Genomic DNA, 23,548 nt, shown 5'->3' with positions numbered 1-23,548 from the left:
GTTAGCTCACTGACCCCATCTAGAGCCCTGTCAGTAAAGATACACTCACAGAAACAGGAAAAAAAAACTAATATCTACATAATAGGTCCAGGCCTCCAGTGATATTTCTCTTCAAATCCCATTTACATCACATTCAATCATGTTTTAGTGCGAGTCGTTACACTACTGACAGATTAGAAAAGGAATCAAACACTTTTAAACATAATTTACAGATTTAGACTTCTGTTCAGCACCAAACTTATTCCATATGAATGACCCTCTTCACCAAGGGCCCTCAGAGAGACTGACTGTGGCGTAGATTAATTACCTCTGTGGCTGATTTACTCCCATTCTGGCCTTTTATCTTATAACCAAAATATAATAAAAATTGTTGACATTTTTCATGTTAATCTTGAGTGCCAAAGAGAAGACTACGGGGGATCTGGGGGTTAATTGCTTTGATTAATTCCAGGTGAAATTAACTTGCATTTACTCTTACTGATGATTCAACATGAGTTTACAGAAGTAAAATTAAAACTTGCACGTGGTCTTACCTTGACGAGTTCAGATAAACTGCTGCTAGAATTCCATAAGAGTACAACAGTAGCGTTTGAGGCTAACATTAGCTGTTGAATAATAGAGGTGCTAAGTTCTGACAAGACTTTTAAAAAATAAATGACAATAATTCAGATATTTTTAAAGCTGTGTCAGGAGTCAAATATTACATGAAAACAAGCTAGTTTTGTTGTAAAACTTGTGATAAGAGTTAGACATCAGATGCAGCCAGTGCTGCTTAGAGAAAATTTGATTAGAAAGTGAAAACACCTGTGGATGAACCCACCCCAAAAACCTAAACTCACAGCAAGTGTTTGGGCTTCAGCTGTACTGTTAAACCAGCATATAGTTTCACTTGTTCCAAAAGTATCTTCTGCTACTACTAACAAAAAAAAAACAAAAAACTTTCTTGGTATATATTTATGTTGCAGCAATACAGTGTCACATGACTTGGTGTTGCAGCTTCAAATTCCAATCAGTTTCCAATGCTAACAACTTGAATTTCTTCCTCATCAGACCCCTTTACACACTATACCTGTTCCAAATTTTGCATCATCTATCTTAAAATAAAATCTGACCCCTGACAAAGTCACAATGCCCAACAAGAACTTGCATTTAGTTTTCAAACAAACTCATTTTGGTAGAAAAAGAGGCAGACCGGAGGAACTTTGAACTATGCTCAGGGACCAGACCTGAACTTGTCCTACGCTGCAAGAAAAATAACCAATGAGAATTTGAGAAAAATTTTACTTGTAAAATGAGATTTTTTGTGTATAAATTTGTTTTAATTGTAATTTCATTAGTTTCATACTAACTAAAACTATTCGGACGTCCAAATGATTGCTATTTAAAGCATTGCTAACAGTAAAGCAAAGCTAAATGACAATATACTGTGTCATAGCTCTGAGTTAATTCTCAGAATTGAGTATCAAAATGGGCGAAAGTAACTAATTCTGTTCAGTTCTGTTCAAAGTCCACCTTTTAGTTGAATGAGACTTGACCAAAATGGTAGATCACATCAGAAAACATCTCCTTTCAACATATTCAGAATGCACAAATATGTTTATTTAACTCACTTACATGAAAAATAAAGCAGAGAAGTAGACATTCATCTGACGTTTGCAGGGATGCTTTCATGGCTAACATTAGAAACATGAGTAAATAAGTGCCTCGGTCATCCACCATGAACAGCTCACTTAGATCTCATCTAAGTACAGAAGAAGTGCTGGAATGAGATTTCAAGACAGAGAAAAATCTTTTTGGGCAGTCATCTACAGCATTTTAAACACAGTGACTGCTCACAAACACATGTCACAGTTTTCCTTCATTATTGCACAAAGGATCATTTTGTCTGCATATTTTAGGAGTCACACTTGATTGCCTTAAGATATAAAAAAACAAAACAATAAGATCTGGTTCGGACTTGTTAAGTCGTCGTTAGTTTCAATAACTTTACTGAATTGTATCCATATCGCTATATGTCAACGAATTAGATAAGAGAAAAAGAAAACACAGCAGTGTACCTGTTCGCTGGTACACAATAAGTATAATAACTTATCTTTAGTGAGAGTGTAACCATAAACACAAGTTTCTCAAATTGAAAGACTTTTAGGAAAAAGCCGTAAAGATAATTTAAAATTTGACACTAGATTCTTTTCTTCAACAACTCTCACTTCATTGCCCAGTAGTAATGAATGGCCTGCTCATAATACTGTCCAGGCAATAAGTGAAATACAAATGCGACTGGTAGAAAGGTAATAAAACATAAATAAAGATACAATCTGATTAATAATTTATGTTAAAAAAAAAAAAAAGTTTACAAGACAGTTCAGGGCTTTGAAAGAGTCCTTCACGATTGTTCACCAGCATGCTGTTCACTTTCAGTCCACCAGGTGGCCTCGTTTCCCAACATATAAAACCTGTTGGGAGGTCCAGTTCTCACCTGCCATCCAAATAAGATGCTTGGGTTTTATCCACGTAAGGCACATTGTTCGAAGATGTGTTGTAGCTCAAAATTAGGCTACATGTTTTCGTTTTGAAAAGCCTTAAAAGTACCATAGTTACCGGGACATCTGCTGAATAATATCCACCACAGTCTTGTGGATCCGTCCTCAGGCAGCTCTTTTATTTTAAACTATTTGTATCCTTAAAAAAGTAAAAAGTCCTTACTTTTTAGTCACTAAACAGACAGTGTCACATCTTGGGAACTACATCACTTTTTAGCCGAGAGTTAGATGAGAAGACTGACACCACTCTTATATGTGTAGGCTAAATATGAAGCTATAGTCAGGAGACAGCTTAGGATAAAGTTTTTTTCTTCTTCTGTCAAATACCCTAAGCATCCTCTGCCTGTAGCTTAAATTTACTGTGCGGATAGGAGAGGGAGATCTCTGCGTCTGGTTCTGAGCAGGAACGCAAATAAAGCCTGCTTTCCAACATATTCATGAAAAATATGATGGAGTTAAGATAGACTGAATTCACCTGCTCTGTTTTAAGCAGTTGCTTTGTCCTCGCAGTCAAAAATAATCCAACCAGCTCCGAGTCTTCATGTCTTTTTGGAGTTTTGTTTCTGCTTGCGGAGATGGGCTTCGATCTCTTGCCTGAAGAAGAGCATCCCCAGCTGGCCATGCGAGGCCTCGTTCATGGCCTTGGACTGCATGCACATGCGGTACTGGTCTGGAGGGAGCTCGTCGGCGCAGTGCTTCTCATGCCACAGGTGGAACAAGCCACGCGACGGGGCTCGAACCACCAGAAGGTTGCTGTGGAGGTACTTTCTGTAGAGGTGGACATCTTCGCCTCCCCAGCCTTTAATGTCGATGTCAAAACCTCCTGAGAGAACAAATTGAGGATGTCATGTCAATCATTTATTACTGTATATCACCGCAGGATGTGTTGTTTTCACTGGTGTGCCTACTTCTTCAGAGGCTTGTGATCATAATCACTTTTGCTTTTCTTGCTTTTTCTCTATTCAAACTCCAGACATAACAGCGGAAAAAAAACGGAAATTTGAGCACAGGAGATGAATTATTATTTGTTTTTGTACGTGCAGTGATATATGCAGATATTTTTTGGTCTCACTTTAAGTGAAATGGACAATAAAGATGAGTATACTTTAGGGTTGAGCTATGTTGTGATTGACTTGTCTTTGCTGTATGGGTGTATGTAGTTTCCACAGTTCTTAGTCAGATCTACTGCTTACTTGTAATTCCTTTTTCAATAGACCAAGATGTGGAAATGCTGAATTCAACACCTCACGACAGGAATCCACAAAGCTATGGTTGCATCATGGTGGCTACACCGCCGTATTTTGTTAAAACCTATTGTCTCTTCAAACTAAACAATTTCTGCACAGGAATATGGGTGGAATCAATCTTCTATTCATTTAGTAATATGGATTTACCAAATACTGCTGGGGCCTGTGCTTTGAAGTAGAATTAGCGACTTTGTGAGATAACTTCATGTTGGGCCCTTGATTTTCAGTGTATTGAAGCTACTTACACTGGAAAACTAACCTGCTCAGTAGGTAGGTTTCGAGGTAAGAGATCGACATAGATAAAAGCACCACCTCTTGACCAATCAATTCTCTTACAGAATGAAAAAAAAACAAAAAAAGTATGTGTATGGACATTGAACTTAAGCATTCAAATATTTGACTTTTTCTTTTCTTTTTTTATGTCATCTTTCTTTCAGCCAGCTAGAAATACAGTGTATGATTGTGATCAGTCATCTAACGCTTACCCTACATTTTAAATGGACGTGCACATATCAGGGTCAGGAAAGTTGGGTTGAGCAAGATCTCCATTGTTAGGGTTAGTTAAGCCAGACAACCAGAGTCGAACCGGCTTCAAAGTACAGGCCCCTGGAATCTACTTTTGCAGACATATAAAGACATGTTCTAACACTGGGGTTTTAGAACATGTCTTTATGATGTTTTGGGTATTTTTATTTGTATCTTAGTGCATAACTACTGTGAAAATACTTGAGATTAAGATTTTATTGCCCTGATTGCACTGGTTTTATGCCACAATCGGAGCAACTTCACATTCTGGAGCAGGCTCCAGCAGCTGAACGCTGCGTCCTCTTGGCAGTGTCTCACTCTGCGGTGGAAACACAAGGAAGTGCTTATCAGCTTCATTCATTTAAAACCTATCAACATTATACATGTCAGCAGGTTTTTAGATGTATTTATTTGTGCCTTAAAGCAGAACCGCAGTGAAAATATAAATTAGACTTCCTTTGTTTTATTGTCACAATATAAGTTCTCCCTCCTCATTCACTCTGGTGTTCCCAAAAGGAATGTCTGAGTTTCAGTGCTGTTTACCGCGGGGAATTACTGAGAATATTCAACCAAATACAAATACTCAGAACTGTAAGTCCCACCAAAGAGGTTCATTGTAATCAGTGTAAGTTCTACCTCTACATCAGGGAGATTTTGGGGGCTGAGATTTCTGCCCCAGAACACTCTTAAGCCCCCTGGTATCTGAAATGAGGGTGAAACTAGGTGACTGAAGAAAGAGCCCCTTAAAAGATCCTGGAAAAGGTTCCTGTGGTGGACATGCACACATATGTCTTGAAACAGACTAAGAATATGTGCATGCCTGTGAGTTTGCAGGTGTTTCTGTGAATGTGTTTGGGCCCAACCCAATAAAAGGCATAGCTGAATTCCACTGCAGCCTCTAATTGATTTCACTTTGGAGGGGAACAAAACTGATGTAAATCTGTCTGGAGAGCCAATATTCCTCACCCAGTGTACAGATGGGGATGGAGATGCAGGGAGATGCTAATTTATGCTGCAGCTGCTGCTCAGAGCCATTTTCATGCAGAGCAATATAATAAAATCTCTTCCCTGTTAGGAACTGTAATGTAATACTGAGTCAGTTGCGGCCTGATGAGTTTCACGTCCATTAAGCTGCCGCACCATTAGCACTGAGCATTTTTTTTTGTTTTAATTTGGGAAGCCCATTTTACAGTGTTATGTAACGCCTTTACACAGATAATCAACCCTAAGGAACAAATGTTTATGAATTCCTGCACTGCTGAGATGTCACAATGGGTATGGCTGCAGTGCATGTCCTGCTTTGCCAGTGTTGTTGGTGTGTATACCTATGTTGATGAAGTCAGATCTGTATTGGCAAGTCATGCCAAAACCAAAATCCCTCCAGAAACCAGTGTCCTTCTTTATGACCTACAGGAAAAAATGCATTATTTCAACACACATAAAAGGGATTTGCACTTCTAGCGGCTGGAGAGGCGACATAGTTCTAAACCTCTCAGTGTAAAAGTGCCTCATTGACAACGATTTTCAACAAGTGGCTTGTGCAGTGACTGGAAAAAAAAAAGGAGGAGGAAGATAGATTTGATTGTTGTGGGTTACCAGTTGTTGTTCCACAGGTGGAATGTGCTCAGGACCTCCATAAATCAGAGTTGGGTTGTACTGGCTGAATAAAACTGGGTAGAACACCTTTTTACCTGTTGAGACAGCAGGGCCAGATGATTCAGTGGTTAATCATCTCACATCACATTCTAGACATCTATAAATACAGTTTGATTAGTCATCTCAATGATATGATCACAATTTGATATATTTGGTGATGCAGGAATCATTGTAAAGTTAAGTGTATTCACTGAATTCACTGCAATTGCTGCAATGCAAACTTTAATCTATCATCTATTAAATTATGCTTTAACATATCAAAACCTTTTTTACAGCACTGCTTTTATCTAAAGCAACTTAAGCTTACAGTAAAAAAAACCCTGGTGGGGCCATAAAGACCGACATCTATTTTTAATGACAAACAAGCAGAACAGGTGCAGAAGTGTGAAGTAACCGCCAATTAGGCATGTTGGAGTGTTAGAGGTGTCAGAAGAGGAGGTGTTCTCTCAAGAGATGAGTCATCAAGAGATTCTTGAAAGTAAAGAGCACTTCACCACCGGTGTACAGACCAACAGACGTTCTGAAAGTTCTGTTTCTCATCACATGAAGAAGACTTTAAGACAGCTGAACATGTCTCCTCTAAGAACAGACTCTTCCACTTTACCTAAAAAGAGCATGTCATTCTTTTCCAGCAGAAAGCCAGAGCATTTTGGGATACGTTGATTTAAATTTGAGCCGCATCATTTAAGTCAGCATTAAAATTCAGCATCGTGTAATAGTGGCAGAAGAACATTGTATGATTGTATGTATGAGGTCTCTAAAGTCCTTTATTAATTTAGCACATTAAAAGAATCTCAGAGACTTTTTTGTCTTATGTGTAGTCCTATTGATATATATAAACATAATTCTTTATAAATCCAAATTCAGTCATTATTCTATGTATGGACTGAGAAGCATCTTAATCTAAAGTTTTGACCAGTCGTTAATGCATTCCACACTTCTTTAAATGCAACTACTCCTTCTTTTATATGTTAAAGGTGTTTGTGCTTGTGGGTGCAGCATCTCACCAGGCTGTGTGTTGAGTCGGCAGGTGCTGAGGAAGTCAGCTGTGAAGTAGATGTCCACGTCGCAGAAGAAAAGCAGCACGTTGCCTCCTTTCCAAGCTCGAGCCCCGACGTCTAGACCCCGTCCCCGAGAAAACTCCTCGTCTAGTTGCAGCAGGGTGTAGTTCCTAAAATTTGCCTCCCTGTGAATGCAAAACGGCCATGAGACGGGATGAAAAGCCTGACACTTTGGCTTTGATAGTATAGTATCCAACTCTTTTTAGTCAAACTATGAGAATAAAAAAAACTGCTAAAAAAAAAGAACAAATTATTTTCGCAGTACTTGATGAATTTGATTCAATTAGTGTATATCACTCCTGTTTATGTTTACATTGTGTGCAGTATTTACTGTCTCTTCTGTTCCTTTGCTTGATTAATGTCTCAACTGAACAGAAATTCCCTCACTGATCTTCTGACAGCTTATTATAGCAACATGACGGTCTCTATGTGCACCAATAATGTGCAATATAATGGAAACTGAGAATATGAGGGCCTGAAGTGGTAGTCTTATCTGCAACAAAACTGTGTCTTGTGGCTCTTCTGTTTCTCAGCCAAACATTAAAACATAATGCACAAATATTTCTCTGCTAGTTAAAAATCAGTCCAAACTCTCACAATTCACACTCCAACTCTGGTCTAGATTGAAGAGGAACCGCATATTAAGAACACAGGAAAACAAAGTTCCCTCTATCCTTGGCTTTTCAGGGATGTGGTTTAAGTAAAGAGAAACATCTGGATCAAAATCTACACAGCTGTGGCTTTTTCATCAGCCATAACAATTCACACGGTTAGTGACTAATCCTTTACTCGTGCACGCGCCTGCATAGAAACATGCATGTCTGCGCACACATCAACTGATGGGGGACACTGAGGAAAAACTGGTTCACATGCCTCAACATGAGACAGAACAAACAGGATAACACATCACGACTCATCGATGTGAGTGTGTCAGACACGACTCATGGAAAACAGTAGGTAGAGAGCAGGTAGACAGAGGCGGACACATAAAGTTTTGTTGGAGGAAAACAGGAAGACCAGAGGAAACATTTCGCCTGAGACCACTTGAATCATACCCGTCACATTGCCCTCTCTCTGCTATGTGTGTGTTTTTGTCTGTGAATAGTTTGTATCAGCATGTGCTCTGTAAGACCCTTTGTCTCCCTCCCATTCATTCAGCCTTTCCCATAAATAAGAAATGTTGGAACCTACTGATCCTGAGCAGCTCCCAGAGACACATAAACATGATGCCAGTTACAGGCATCTTATTTGTCTGTCTGACAAACAACCCCAGTATCCCCAAAACGCCTCGCGACTTCTAAGTGAAACTTTTAGATGGACAATGTTTATTTTTACAGAACCTGTCCAGATCTGCTGATGTGCAGTCAGTCACTCAATATGTCCGAGCCCAGAGCATAGTGTTTATGTCTGTTTGCACCACATGTATCCACACAGAGTCGAACTGTCTCACTGTCTACCCAAAGTCCCAGGAGAAGTGGTCGCTGCCGCTGGCACTAAACTGTCCACAGCTGGCAAATCCAGAACAATGGCTCTGTTTGTCTCAACGTTTTCTAGTGCTAAACTAGCTAAAGTCACGTTGATTCAGTCTTAGCTTTAATTGGGCAAAGAAAATGTTAAGACAACCTAAATTACTCGAAACTGCTCATAACTTGCAGACAGAGAGAGTTTTATATGGGCTGAAACATTATGTTCTCCTCCTGTTTTTGTTTCTCTATTGTAAAGACCTCCTAACAGGAACATGTCATTGTGTTTTTATATTATACCATGATACTCAGCATCATGGTTGAGTATTTCCACCTTCTAAATGTAGCGAACTGATGACAGGTTGACAAAATTGATGACAGATTTAAAAAGGTTTTTAATATTGAAGAAAACTAAGGACGATTCCATCAACTTGAAAGGTGGTTCTTGTCAGAGGAAGTGATCAGTAACAAGGTTTATTTAGCAGCAGCATCATCATATCATTACAATTTAATAATACATCAAGTTGCATTGTTTGAGCTGAGTCTAGGATGAGCAGTTGCAGCCAAGTGAGTAATGGAGACAGCGTTAGGGATGATTTGCAGATGTGCGCATGAGGGAAACACATCTGCTGTGCCAAGGCTTCCCATTGGTGGCTCTATAGCACTAGCTCTCCCACTTTTATACCATGTATCACCTGTGTAGCTCTCAGGTTATCCCCATTATCACTGACGTTAAAAACAGTTCTACACCTAACACCCAGAGAATGTAAAAATATTAAAAACAACAACTGCATGCCAATGACATATTCAAAAATGTTTAAGCTACAATTTCAGACACATTGAAGAGTTTACCTGAAACTAAGCTGTTGGAAAAACAAACTTGAAAATCAATTTGTTTTCCTGCGTACCACTAGAGGGGGCTAACCCTACCACTACGTACCACAGTTTGAGAACTATGAGTCGGCAGTAAATAATAGATGTGTAGCTAACGGCAGATCTCTTGAAAAGTCTATTTTCAAAACAAGCATTTTTTGCACCATTTTTTGTTGTCTGAACCTCGCCTCCTCGTTGTCGTTTTCTTGAATAAAAATCCTTGTGGATTGGCGAGAACGACAAAAACTTGCATTACACAGGCTGAGCAGCCCGGCTTATCCAGAGTGGTGTGGAAGTGAAGATGTGCTAAATTGGACTTTTGAACGTGACCTTTGAAAGTCGATTTTGGTCAGATTTACTGCTTTGCTCTGCAGCTGGCAGTCTGTCATTCAATTTCAGAACACACTCAACTTAATTGAGCAGAGGGGGAGGTTAGTAGCCAAGACTGGACGCTGTCTTTGCAAACAGTAATTGCTTAGCGTACCTTTCAGTTTTCTTATTTAGATTTTATAATTTCAAACAACTATTATAGATGTGATTTTACACAGTGATTAAAGAGCTTTATAGACACAAGTGGGCAGATTCTTTATTTGTACAGAGCATCTTTCCATCTTACCCAATGACTATCTTTGTACTGTTTCCTGTGTTTATTTACCTTATTAGTTTAACTTATTAGTATTACTTTTGGAGGTGAAAAAATCTTGAACATCAATATCATTCAGTGGAGAAATGCAACGGACCCCATAAAGCCAAACATAAAGCTTTTTATTTATCCTGATAAGTGGAGGATGTGAGTCCGTGTTTCCATTTGTTTTTGTCCTCTTGGGGTCTATGAACTGACTGCACACTGTGGGAACCAAACTGAAGTGCTCACAAATCCGGAGGGCTTTTTTTGAGGGTCAAGGGTTGGTTTTAGGGTTAGAAATAGATATTTCTTAGGCTAAATGTTAGGCTGACACTTTCAGTTGTAAGGGGCAAGGACATGCATTATGCCCACGATGAGTCCACACAGGGCCATGTGAAAAAATGTTGATGTATGCTGGCTTGAGAACATTATCTATTTAAATAGGCTCACAGGATTTGTGGGTGACTCCTTAATGCAAGCCTGTAAACATGGATGCAGGCATTACTGTTGTGTGCCAAATGGAAAAATCAGCTTAATCCTGCAAAATCCTTGTTTTATAAATTGCTTTTTATATCCTGTTTTTTTTCCCCGCCCTCATGCCCACAGACATCAGCCTCCTTCTTATGCCCTTAAATAGTCAATTTGTTTACTGTGGGCGTGATGGCTTGTACCTTGTAGCATCTAAAATTGTTGAAACTGTGTCAGAGTCAGAAGCTTGCAAAGAGCTATCTTGTCGTGTCTCAGTCTGATCCTGTTAGTTATGCTCAGTGAAGACAGGGAGGGTAAGACCCACAGCAAACATGCTGCTTTTTTAAAAATATACAGACTTGACTGTAAGCTTCAAATCTGTGGTAATCTTCACTTTTTGTAAGTTACCAAGGAGGCATACTTGCTTTTTAGCCATGCTATCTGTATTAGTCAGCCCACAGCTTTGGTCCAAACTGAAATATCTAAACACTTTGGATGGATTACAAAGTGTTCCCATCCCCAAAAAACTTATTTTCTTGGACCTCTATGGGGGTTTGCAGACCACAGCTTTGAAGGTTTAAGTTGAAACTTTGGATGGGTTTTGAAGGCAGTAGTGACATACAAAAGATCTGACTGAGACCCCGAAGACTTAATCCTTTGAGTAGCAGCCACGACACTAGAGGGTCACTTCAAACAGTGGCTGCTAACCTTTTTTTCCTGGAAGGCTTCTTTTATTGTGAGCAAACGCATGGTAGACCTTTACACTCAATAATCCTGTTGCAATATAAATACGCCAAAAGAAACAAAAGAAACTTAGCTGCTTTCATTTACACACCGTTGTTTAATATTTTCTGAAGTAGCAATGTAACAAGTATCTTTCCTCTGCCTGAGATTTGTTTTATTCCTGCTGTGAATTTTAAATGACTTACATTTCATGTTTGGATATCTGCTCTTAATGGAGCATAGGAGGCTGGTGCTATGGACAGTTGTGCAGAAGACAAAAAAAACCCAACCTTTTCGGTGAGCTGGGGAATCAGCAGTCTGTGTATGAAATGGAGAGGTGTGAGCTATTAAAAATGTAGAGTTGTTGCGCTCTCTCTTTGGCGGAGGCCTCAGGCAAGACTGCTACATAAGTTAATAAAACTGAGTCATTTCCACAATGGGTGTGCATTAGATTTGTAAAGCGACATGCTCATATGCTTTTTCAAGGATTAATTAAATTCAGCTTTTCAAACTCAACTGTATTTTGGACATCATTCCAAACACTCAGAATCTTCCCAAAATCAACTCTGCTCAATATTTTTCTTCTCCCCCCGAGGCTCCTCAGAGAACCTACCCATCGGACTAAAAAGAACCACAGATTATGAAATGCAAGTTGCTAACAGCAAAAAATAACAGAGAAGTTAAGGTTGAAGGAGAGACAGAGCAATCTCCTTCCTTGCGTCTTTTATCTTAGTTCAGTTCCTGCACAGTCCTTGATGATAGTCTTAAATCCTTGAGAATTTTCCAATATTTGTTTTCCAATCTTATCTGCACACTTCTCCTCTAACATCCTCTCCTACTATTTTCTCCTCGGCCATCAGCTCTCCCTTGTACCACACAGTCATTGTTAATATGTATCGACAGGTATCTAGTTAAAATAGATCACTCTTTTTCCTCCCAGCTTTCTCCCTTCTCCTCTTTATTTCATGTTGTTTTGAATCGCTATTCTTAGGCCTGTAAGGTACAGAAACATACAGCCCCCCAAGAGTGAGTCTGAGTTTGAAGCTTTGAAATGTAGATTTGTAAGAATTGAATTTGAAAATACATCCTCGGTGTCTGGTGGAAAGTTTGAAAATACTGAGGTCCTGAATTTTAGAAGCACAACTTCCAATTGTCTGTATTGTGTTACATACAGCACTTTTTAATATGTATACTTCCAAATAATTCTGATCTGCTAAACGCTGTAGTGGGTTTGACAGTGGTTAAAGAACTGGTGTTCCAGGACATCCAGGACTACAGGTCTACATCCTGTTACAGAATTATGGGAAATTTCAGGTAGTCTTTACTGGCTGTTGATATTCGTATAAATGCCTCTGGGAAGATAGTGTTAGTGCTGTGCTGCTCCAAAGCAGAGAAGATGACTCAAATGTAATTTTCAAAGAAAAAAACAAGACCAAGAGCTGGAGGTCATTTGTGAGCGGGCACAAACTAAAGCAGTTAGTGGAGGTGAATTGAATTTCTTGGAAGGGCTGTGCAGAATCTGATTGATCTGAGCCACTAATGATGCTGACACTGCTGCTAAGAAATTGACGTCTGAAAATGAAGATGTATGCATGTGCAGTTGCTTCTGAGCTGAAACTTTTGAGTTTTACATATTCAGAATAGGTCATGTCCCGAGAAGGTACGACTCTGTGAAATTGCAAAAACATGCAGTTCGTTGATTAGAAAATCATTTAAGCCCCCATGAGTCAGCAAGTCGGTAACATGACTGGGTATTAAAAAAGAGCATCGTAGAGCAGCTGTGTCTTTCAGAAGTAAAGGTGGGGAAGGGTTCAACACTCTGTGTAATAAACAGAAATAAGGCTTATTTGATAAAAAGTGAATAAAATGAGCATTTGCTTGTATTTGTATTCATGTGTGAGACAATGCAATAGTAACGTTATGAACATGTTGCAACAGATTCATGCTCCAAGTTGTCATTAGATAATTAGAACTGGTTTGTGCTTTAAATATTTCCAACTGCACATGCACACATTCATCCACCCCTCCCTGGGAGCCTGTGTGTATCTGTGAGTTTACTGGTAGCGTGTGTCTGATTGTGTGTCTGAGGTCGCAGATAATGGAACCACAGGTCGTTATCTTCCAGTGATGATTCCCATTCATGTCAACCACAGCCCGAAAGCAACATAGAATGAAAGGAGTACTGAGTTGATTAAAAGCAGTGATTCACACCCAGATACGCTGGTACGTAACCGATGAATGCACTGTTAAACTGAGAGCAGCTCTAAGCTGAAAGAGTTTGAGTTCCTGCTGTTCAGGACAGAGACTTTCATTTAACACCCTTCTTTCACTGATTGCACCTTCACTTCAACTCCAACTGTTCTCACTTTTGCATGTTTTCTTCTCCAAATCCTCTTTTTCAGTCCTACTACATTAGAGGCAATATAATTTCAAGCTTTAGTGTTCTTCCTTCCACATTCACAGCTTTGGAATTTGTCTTCTTTACACTTTATGTGAAGCCTCACTTTCAGAGTATACAACGCTGCCTTTTTCAGAGAGACAAAGACGCTGTGTGATACTAGAGATAGTCGGACTGATTCAAGGCCCCACACAGACCTTCGAGGCTGGAAAATCGACAAGCATCACTATGGCAACCCCTCAGGGAATCTGAGGCTCAATCCACTGACCTGACTCCTGATCAGCCAACAGCGATCGTCTCCCGAGCTGGTGTAGGTGTCGAGATCCATGACAGAGGGCAGAGTGAGTCAAGGATGATCACAGGCTTGTTGTAATATATCGGTGCTGGCTCGGAGCTTTTAAGCTCTTCAGCATGGGTGGCATGCTGCTGCATTATTCATGGGATAGATGGCTGGCTGTGGCAGGACGCCGAGCCAGGAGGGGCGTGTGTGTTTGGCATGTCACGAAAAAAAGACAGTTTAACGAATGTGAAAATGACATGTTTCTGGTGCACGTGTGGGAATAACATCAGCTTCTGCGATAGGGGCGCATGACTGAGACAGGTTTGGTTTCATTTTCAAAAACTGCATTACACCTTCTACATTTAGCTGATTGCTGGCTGCAATTCAAACCCACCTGGATGTGTTCTCCAGAGTGCTGCGAACTTCGCTCATTTGCTCTTTCCCAAAATACACCACTGTCAGATGTACCCGACCATCCTGACGCACGCAGACTTCCCTGTATATACACACAAACACACAAAGGAAGGGACATTAGGAATGAAAGTGTTACGTAAACTGAGCAGAGGGGACTGGAGGAAGGAAGAGAACCGGATCACATGATACATTTTCAGGGAAGGAACTGGCTTGGAGGTTTTATTCTTGTAGTGCTGAAGCAGTTAGTCCAAGAGCAACTGAAGGATTTGGTTCTGTTTTTGTTCTGTTTTATGCAATAGTATATATGTGATTTCTTTGGTCTGTGGACCGATATTTGGATAATAAAAAGGCAATAGTAATATTTAAAAGTTATGTTTGGTTATGCTCCCGGCTCTCTTCTGTTTCACACAACATTAATGCACAAAGGAAACTTACATGTGAGTAAAACAGAGACGAGGTGGAGATGCCACCGCTATCTCACACATTCTGTAGATAATTCAGCTTCCTCACATGACACACAGGTGTGCACACACAAATTTGTCAGGATTCTCCCCAGAAACACTTGGGTTTATGCATGCTTTAAAATCTACTCAGCCTTTGTGTAAACCTTGCAGTTTATTCTGTCCTTTACCATAAAAATGCTGGTATTTCACACTCTATGAATAACAAATTTTTGATAAAAGAAAAAAAATCAATTTTTGTCATCTCTTTACATCCACAAATATAGCTTCTCCTATTGCACCTTTAATATGGATGAGGGGAAAGTGTTTGCTCAGCGACTCGCCAAGTCTTTCAAGTGAGTATACTTCTTGCCATGCTGTATATCAAATACTGCAGGTCTGCCCAGGGGGGACATTTTAATGGGCTGCAACACTTCTACTAAGCAGGATTTACCATGTAAAAAGAGCTGTGATAAGCAGCAGCAGCACAATAAATCACAGACGTTACGCAGGACATTTCCTCTTATGATGGTGGTGGAATGCAGAGCTGCAACAAACATGTTTTGCTGTTAGTTGATAAGTTTTGTCTGCCTCTCCAAATAGGACTGTGATCTTACAAAAATTACAGTAGGTATTCCTTTCATTTGCACTTTGCATGGCTGCAAAGAAATTTAGACCTTTGTACTGTTTTGTTTAATGTGACATTTCAATGATTTTGTCTCATATATACAAGGTAAGATCTACTTGTTATAATTGGCTTTGTTCTTAGACATTATGTATTCATATTCTGTATTTTTCTAATAAGCCTATGTTCCTATTTTGTACTTGTCCACCCTGCTCTTACTACACAATGTATGTCCCTGAATGCTCCAAGGCTTTAAGATAGCATAATTGGTTAGAACTGGACTGAATAATAGGGACAGATGAAGCTGCTCTATCTTGTCAGATAGATCTGTTACATTAGATATATGTGTAAAAACAGCACACACGCGTTGTTTATCACATCCCAAGAACATGAAGTGGACGGTGGTTGTTCTGTTCATGTCACTAGTAACAGGCCGATTACATTCGGCTGCGTGTAAGTCCAATCTCTGTACAGGCCAGACCCAGCCCAAGAAGATAAGTGTGAAGAAGATAAATATGAACTATTTCCAGAGCTCAGAGGCCCTGTGAGAGCTCTGTCACTTTGAGCCCAGCACTGCTATACTTTATCTGTGACCAAAATAAATACTGTCTTTGAACTCAAGATTTCTCCGTTTTGTTCTTGGGCTTCCAACATAAGAATCGAGCAAACATACTTATTACTACATCTATATATTCCATATTTGAGATGCATGCCAGCTTTGTGTATAATAAATACTTGCAGGGAGCTCCTCCAACTCTCTTTTGTGAAATTCTGTGATCGCTTTTCATACAATCTTACGGACAAACAGAAAGACAAATGGCACCGATCACATAATCGGCGCTTGCCTTGACAGAGAAATTTATCCCTGTGGCCTTGTGTTGACAGATAAAAACCTGAAATCTGTGCGTAGCCTACAACTTTATTCCATTTGTTTATTTGTTTGTGTGGTTATGTCTGCCAGCTCCAAATGAATTAACTGATAATGCCATAAATGCAGTTTTAAAGTGTTAATTACTCGCTCCCTCACAAAGAAACGATAGCCTTTCTCATGTTAATTTTCATTTTTCTAATCTTCCCCTGTCTTTGTCACAGTCTGCCAGCTTGATGGCCAACTATTATGTGAAACTTGAAATGGGTTTTAATAACACTGAGCGGTTGCATTTTCCTGACTGTGTGATAAAGAGAGCCATTATGATTGATTTACTGCGTTTCTGCAATCTTCGTCCTGTATCTCCGTACGTCTCTCGTAAAGATCCAAGTCTTGCTCATGGCCACAAACGCTTAAAAAAAAAAAAGGAAAGGGAGGTGGAAACTAGAAGTTTTTGTGAGATCGAACACAAGCGATCACTGCTTTGTGACCCAATAATTTTTTCCCTTGTCTGAGGGTGAGGCATTAAAGGTGCTCTTTGAAGAAATAAAAGGTTAAAACATAAATTCAACTAATAATGTCTACAAAATTAGATTAAGCAATGCATAATTATGTAGAATATGCCTATTTAGTGTGCAGCTGAGCTATTCAACTCTGATCCTGCAGGGAATGACCAGATTTTACGGTCATAGCAGTTTATGCCACTAGATGAGACGCAAGTCACCACAGTGTCTAGTCTGCACTGGAGCTAACTGAAGAAGAGGAAACAGTGCTCGGGCAGGTGGTAGCACACAAACAAACTGGCAAACAGATCACAGAGCAAGTGAACATTGACACGATCAAATACTGGTATTCCTTATTTCTCTGGAGACAGCTTTTGGACAGTAAAGCACTGAAATCTAATGCAAAACTTGCAAGATAGATCCAGATAGAGCCGGTCCAGATTTGGAACGGTAAGTAAAAAGCTTGCATTGTTAACATTATGGCTGCAGCCTGCTCTCTAAGTATAACTTGTCTCAGCTGATTCCACGATGCTGTCTTGCACACATAAATGTAGCCTATGTTTGGTATGTGTCAATTATCCAAGAGGAAAAGTGGCGGGTTAACGTTTTTTCCTCACTGATAAGGCAGAATCCATACATGAAAAGAGTGACAGTGTTAATGTGTTTGTGATAAAAACCAAGGAAATTGTATGATGTAAACTCTACATGTGTAAAGGTAGCTATGGTTATAATGACTGACAGAAAAGAAATGGGAGCATATCACTTTTTTCATAAACTAATTTTTGAAGAGTAATACTACAGAATCCACCTTTAAACGTACAGTTAGAAAGGATAAATGATCACAAAAATCTAGTCTATCAAATGTTTCCTGGTGAAACTGAACTGGTTGTTGGCCCGACTTGAAAATCTGTGAGGACATAAAGAAGTCAGTAAAAGTGAATTCACCTAAAGTTGTGCATGAACTGTTTGAACTTGTCTGTGCGTCCGGAAAGCGGGACGATGATGTTGATCAGGACGTTGGCCGTGTCCACCCTCTCGTTTTGCACCTTCATAAGGGGTCCAAAGGGCCGGAAGAGGACCAGGCGTCTGAATTCATTAGTCGACTCCCCTCTGAAGGTCAGCTCGTAGAGAGTGCCTTTGTCTTTCTCTGTTCGAGTGATACCTGATGGGTGAGACACAGACATGAACTTATAAGCAAACAAACTTATATAAAGTGGCACTGCTAACAGTCTCCTGCTTCTAGTTCTATATTTACACTGCAGATATGAACTCTGTATCAATCCTCTCATTTTAGCATCGACAACAAAGCCACAAAAAAGAAACTTTCTGAAATGTGCATACTTTTGGGATATGAAAGTGAAAATGAACATGTTATAGACTTGTATGAAAGAACTGGAAGGCGTGAAGTTTTGCCGTACATACTCAGTTTCGGAAGTCAGGTTTTACTTTCTGCGCCTCCAGTTTTCCTTTGTCGCAGTGGGTGTTTTTTAAAAATTTTTTTGGGTTTCTCCAGGGTGTGGCTTTTGTTTAAAACCCATGAGAACATCTCATTTTGAAAGTAAGCCACAAAATATTAACACTGTTTTTACCACAAATTATCTTTTTGTGCATTTGTCATCAATTTTTTGACAGACTGATACGGTTTTGGTGGGAAATGAAAGCAAATGAAGCCACATGAGACTTCGTCCATGCACTCTGCTGTTGTTGGGCCCAGAGCCATAACCATACATGTAACACACATACACACTCACAGAAAGAAAGGCTATTCAATTTTCTTGTTGACAGCCTTACGTCAGCTTGTTTCCCAAGAGAAAAGTTGTTTTCCAATAACACTTTCATTACTAAGATTTTTGCTTGCCAGCTGACCTGTTGAGGTCGCTGTGCAAAGAGAAAAAAAAAGAAAAGGAAACTTGATGCAGAAAGTGAGAAATGATACCAGAGGGAAGCGATAGGGAGCAAGAGAGAGAGATAGAGAGAACATTTAAGAGGCATGTGATCTTTGAAGACAGACTGGAGACAGAGACATAGCAGACAGACAGATGGAGGAGAGTCAGAAGATGACAGATAAAAAAAAAAGAGAGAGACTGAGAGGTTTCTGTGGTCAAAGATTAACAGGCTGATAGCAGCTCGAATTAAAGTCTTCCTCTCAAATTGGCCAGCTTCCTGTGATGGAAGGCCTAATTTCTAAGAGGGACACAATGAGCTTCCATTTTGTAAAAATGCTGAACAATTTTGACTAAGTGCCCTCACTTCCTCTTCCAGTCCTCTTCTAACTACAAATCTCTGTCTCCTTATGAGGACTCAGTGGCTGGCGAGCTCATTTTGAGTACCCTCAGTGTTTGGATATAGCTTTTAACTTACTAGCTTGTTAATGCAGCCCTGAAACTCCCCAAAATTGCTTATGTCAGTCTCCCAATCCTGACTCACTTGGATAAAAAACTGCTTGTTTGAGATTTAAATAAAAAATGAATGTCCATTAAGGAGAATTAAAATATGAGTAGGACGTGGTTGCTAATTTACTAAGAACAAGCTGCACTCTCCTGCTGTCTATCTGAGGAAGAGTAGAGGGAATTTATATGAATACACACAGATAATGTAGGTTCATTTATCAAATCAGACCCACATAAACACACTCACTTTAGGTTGAACAAGACCACACGCAAGCTTGTACACATGACCTGCAGTCATTGCAGCTGCACCAGGTGCCCCGTTGCTCACTTTAAAACCTCCACCTACTCACACACACTGAAGACAGTGACCTTCAAACACACACACACAAATTCCACTTTTGAGGAGATGCTGCACTGTGAATGTGGAGCAGCTGTGTTCATTTCCTGAGGTTTTGATCTCAGCTAAGCAGGACAAACCAGGAGGATATCCTGGCTGTAGTTGTACAAAAACATAGTCACGCCTCTGACCCTCCATGGGTATACTTATAAAATCAAAAAGACAAGAGTAAAACGTGGTAGCAGAAGTATAAAGTGTTCTGATGAAGGAAACTGTAGATATATATACAAATGGAGTAAGCATATAGTAAACTGAGCTACAAATCTAGTAACATATCTGTGGATAATACCATTATTACTTTATGTAAAATGGTATTTGGTGCATTTTTAATTACTTTTACTTCAACATTCCAATATTTTGTACTTGCACTAAATACTACTGTCATAAGATTTTGTTTTGTTCTTGTGATTTATATTTCACATGTCTGTAAGCTGATAGCACTTCAGGCGAGGAAGCATTCCTCATTCTCCAACATAAACATCTCAGATGGCTCAGTCTTAAATAATGTGACTAAAGCGGTAACTAAAGAAGAAAGAACAGAAAATTAAAGAGGGTCTGAGAGGAAAAAACTTTTTATTCTCTTGTTGTAAATTATTAATAACCAGGCAAACATTAGGATTTTTCTTTCTTTATAACCCACCTGAATGCACCACCTCAACAAGCTTATGCAATAATGAAATGAAACAAAAATGTAAAATATAATCATATATGAACCACTGGGGACATCTTACCGCTCAACCTGTCCTTTCACTTATGACACTTTCCACACATTTTTGGTGGTAACAAATGTGTAATTTTAACTTTATACTCTTAAACAGAAGCCAGAGAATTCTTGCTACTTCCAACACTCATGTTTATCTGCACTCAGGGCTGCGTTCAGCCTCACACGAACATCTTCATTTTTTCTCAGATATACTCTGATTCTACACCAGAGGTTAAGCTCCAACACAACAGCCATAATTATAGCATGGATTATATTTACAGGTCAACCAGATTAGCAGGCAGAGTGAAGGCTTGAACACTAAAGTCCAGAGTTTTCTTGACCTGTGTATGGTTTTATTTAGGAAATAAAAGCCCTTGGGGATCAGTGCAATATGACTTTAATTCAGTTAATTTGCATGTCATGTCTAAGAAAACACAATCCATGTAAACCATTCTTTTACACACCCAAATGCAATGCTCTAGCCACAATTCTGTGTTAGTAGTCCACCATCTCCTTAGATATATGGAAGATGAATGAAAGGAAGGTCTGCAATGGTTATCTCCTCATAGAAACTCCGCAACCTATTGGTCCAGGTGTGAACTTTGGTTTTGAAGGGTTAAGTTGGAAACAAACTAGTGCGTTACGGCGCCAAAGTCACACATTGAAACTCAAACAAAATAACCCATCAAAGTCATTTCAAATATCTATAGATACACATTCTTGTGACCACAAGATAAAGCAGTAAAAAAAATACTTTAAATTTAGCATGCACTTAAATGAATATTGATTCTTGTGTGGGTGGGGTTGTTTAATTGAAGACAGTTCAAACATATTGAGTTACTGACCCCGTTTAAAGCACTACGTTGTTTAAGCTCCATACTGGTTCCTCCAGCTTGTCTTTCCAAGCTGAGGGCATGTCGACCACTACTGTCTGTAATACTGGCAGTGATGTAATAATAACCCCTGTGCTTTGGTTACAATGGGCTTTAACTCACTGCGGTGGATTGAAGGACAAATGAAAATGAAAAGAAAAACAATACAAGATTGTTCAAATGAACCTAGCAACCCAAATGTAAATAGCCTGTTTGCTTGCACCTTCATCATAATAGCATACCGGTCCCCCTAAAAGTCTGTGTGAAAGAAGTTGCATATAAAGGTATTTTCAGGATAGTTCTCACCTTCTATGAAGTCAGATGGTTTATAGACTTTCGTTGGTTGGATATGTTCACCCCTTCTGTCCTTCTGGGATGAGGGTGTGTTCAGGCTGTGCAGAGCCATCTCCAGAACCTCCCCCAGCTCATCTCTTTTGTCCTTCCTCACGGGCTTCTCCTCGGGATGACGTGTGAGCCCCATCTCTAGTTGGTACACCCTCTGCAGGGTGAAGCTCTCGAAAGGCACAACGGCGTATTCGCTGGGCAACCTGGTGCCAGCGGCCACCTCAGCCTTTGATAGCTGGTTCCTCAGGAACTCTTGGAGGTCAGATTGCTGGCTCTTAGCACCCTGAACTTCTCCAAGGCCACCTCCCTGCGATTCAGCACCCCCCTCCTGGCCCTCTCCTGGCCCACCAGCAGCTCTTTTCAGACTCTCCTGCACTCTTTTCAGCTGCTGGCTGCGCTCCTGCAAGTCCTCCTTCAGCTGCGCAATCTCCTTCTTCAAGGAGGAGATGTAGAGGTGATGCTGGTCCTCACGCTCTTGGAGGAGCATTTGGTAAGTGTGGACTCCTTGTGAGCCACCGCTTTGTGCAGCAGCTCCGGCTCCTCCTGTCCCACCAGCCCCGACTCCAATTACTGGCCCTGTTCCTCCTAGGCTGGGGTGACTGGATCCAGCATGGGGTAAAACATGGCTCAATGGAGGGTTGTCAGAATGTGGAGGGCTGCATGTCATTAAATAGAGCAGTGACAGGGAGCAGCAGAGCAGGACCAGAATGCCACCAACGCGGGACACCCAAGTCAGCAGTCCACGCCGCAACATTTCTGTCTGTAGCATCAAAACTTACTCAAACAGAAATCTCATGTAACCTCACACACCCCAGCCTCAATGATAGGAGTCCATTTGCCATTATGTTCCATTACCCAGTGAAGAGGCGGGCTACTTATCAGAGTGAGGTTATTTATTCTGAATTAGGTCATTGCCTCTCAGCTGCCCGAGACTGTAACTTGTTTTCTCATTGGCAACATTAATGAATGAGTCAAAGGCTTGTGAAAAAGACACTCTCCCCAATTCTGTTGGTCCACTAAGCTTCATGTTCTGCTAGAGGACTCTGCTCTAAACTTTTGTTACATCATCTGTCACTCACATGTGACTCATCTGTTTGCATGAGCTCTGACTCTCTCAGTCAGTCCACATTGTCTGCTTCCTGTCTGCCTGCCTGTGTCTTGGAATGACAGAACATTCAGCCACATCAGCCGCATCAGCCATGGCAAAGCTGGTATGGAGGAGATGTGAAACAAATTCAGTCAGAAAGCAAATCCTCTGGGGCCAGTGGTGGTTCTTCGTGTTGTCTTCCTGACAGAAGAGACAAAAAACAGAGACAGAAGTCTGTCATCAGAAACACGACCATAAGCCATATCTAGACATTTACACTGTAACAAATCACATCATCCTTAGCCGTTTTGACACATTGGTTTTGGAGTGGCAAAGAGCTAAATTGCCTTTGCCAAACTCAGCATTCTTTCTGGGCAACTAATCCTGGACAGTAAAGTTGTCTCTGACATGTGAGCTTATGAGGCAGTATGCAAGGAGGGTGCTGTACACACTGAAGTGTAGAGTTCAGTAACTGGGATACATTTATCTATTTATACCTGCTGTGCATATAATACAAGGTAACAACATCTGTTGAGATATTTGATATCTTTTCTGAAAGATAATGCCTGTTTGAAATAATTACATCAGTCCTATAGCATTTTTGTTTTACCCTATGAGAGCACAGTCTGGTGCATACAAATGTTAGCTGGTTGATTTATCTGTCTGGTTCCAACTGGAACATCATTTAAGGGATTCCTGGCCAATTCTGTATTAGACAAAATCTGGTACAAACACTCATGTTTCTCTCAGAGTAAATTGAAATGGTTTTGATGACTCACTGGCTTTTTATCTAACAGCCACATCAGTACAAAGCTTCAGCTTTGTAGTTAGGGCTAATCCACAAATGATGCTGTGCTAAAACCCAGAACTAAGCGTGAGTGTAAATAAAGAGAATGCAATGATTTGCAAATCTCACAAACCAATTTTCATATTCACAACAGAACGTGTATCAAATGTTGAAAGTAAAACGTATGATTTCATAAAAGCATTAGCTCAACTTGAATTTGATCTTGAATTTGATGTCAGCTCAAAACGAGTCTCAAAA

At 40.1% G+C, this 23,548-nt stretch overlaps 1 protein-coding gene across 1 annotated transcript; it reads right to left on the bottom strand.

Annotated features, from left to right (window-relative positions):
• Nucleotides 1-1,577: 1,577 nt before the first annotated feature.
• On the bottom strand, nt 1,578-22,724 carry csgalnact1a (chondroitin sulfate N-acetylgalactosaminyltransferase 1a). The gene is made up of 7 exons (XM_072371813.1): nt 21,378-22,724; nt 17,655-17,871; nt 14,254-14,355; nt 6,976-7,154; nt 5,909-6,003; nt 5,638-5,719; nt 1,578-3,363 (listed from the first exon to the last, which is right to left on the bottom strand). Exons 1-7 carry the CDS (start codon nt 22,183-22,185, stop codon nt 3,080-3,082), a joined length of 1,767 nt encoding a protein of 588 aa, XP_072227914.1. The 5' UTR covers nt 22,186-22,724; the 3' UTR covers nt 1,578-3,079.
• Between the last annotated feature and the right edge of the window lie 824 nt (nt 22,725-23,548).

Source organism: Leuresthes tenuis, unplaced genomic scaffold (assembly GCF_036924035.1).
Source record: "Leuresthes tenuis unplaced genomic scaffold, fLeuTen1.0.hap1 SCAF_19, whole genome shotgun sequence".
In the NCBI taxonomy this organism is placed as follows: Eukaryota; Metazoa; Chordata; class Actinopteri; order Atheriniformes; family Atherinopsidae; genus Leuresthes; species Leuresthes tenuis.
This window is presented reverse-complemented; position numbering and strand designations above follow the sequence as displayed.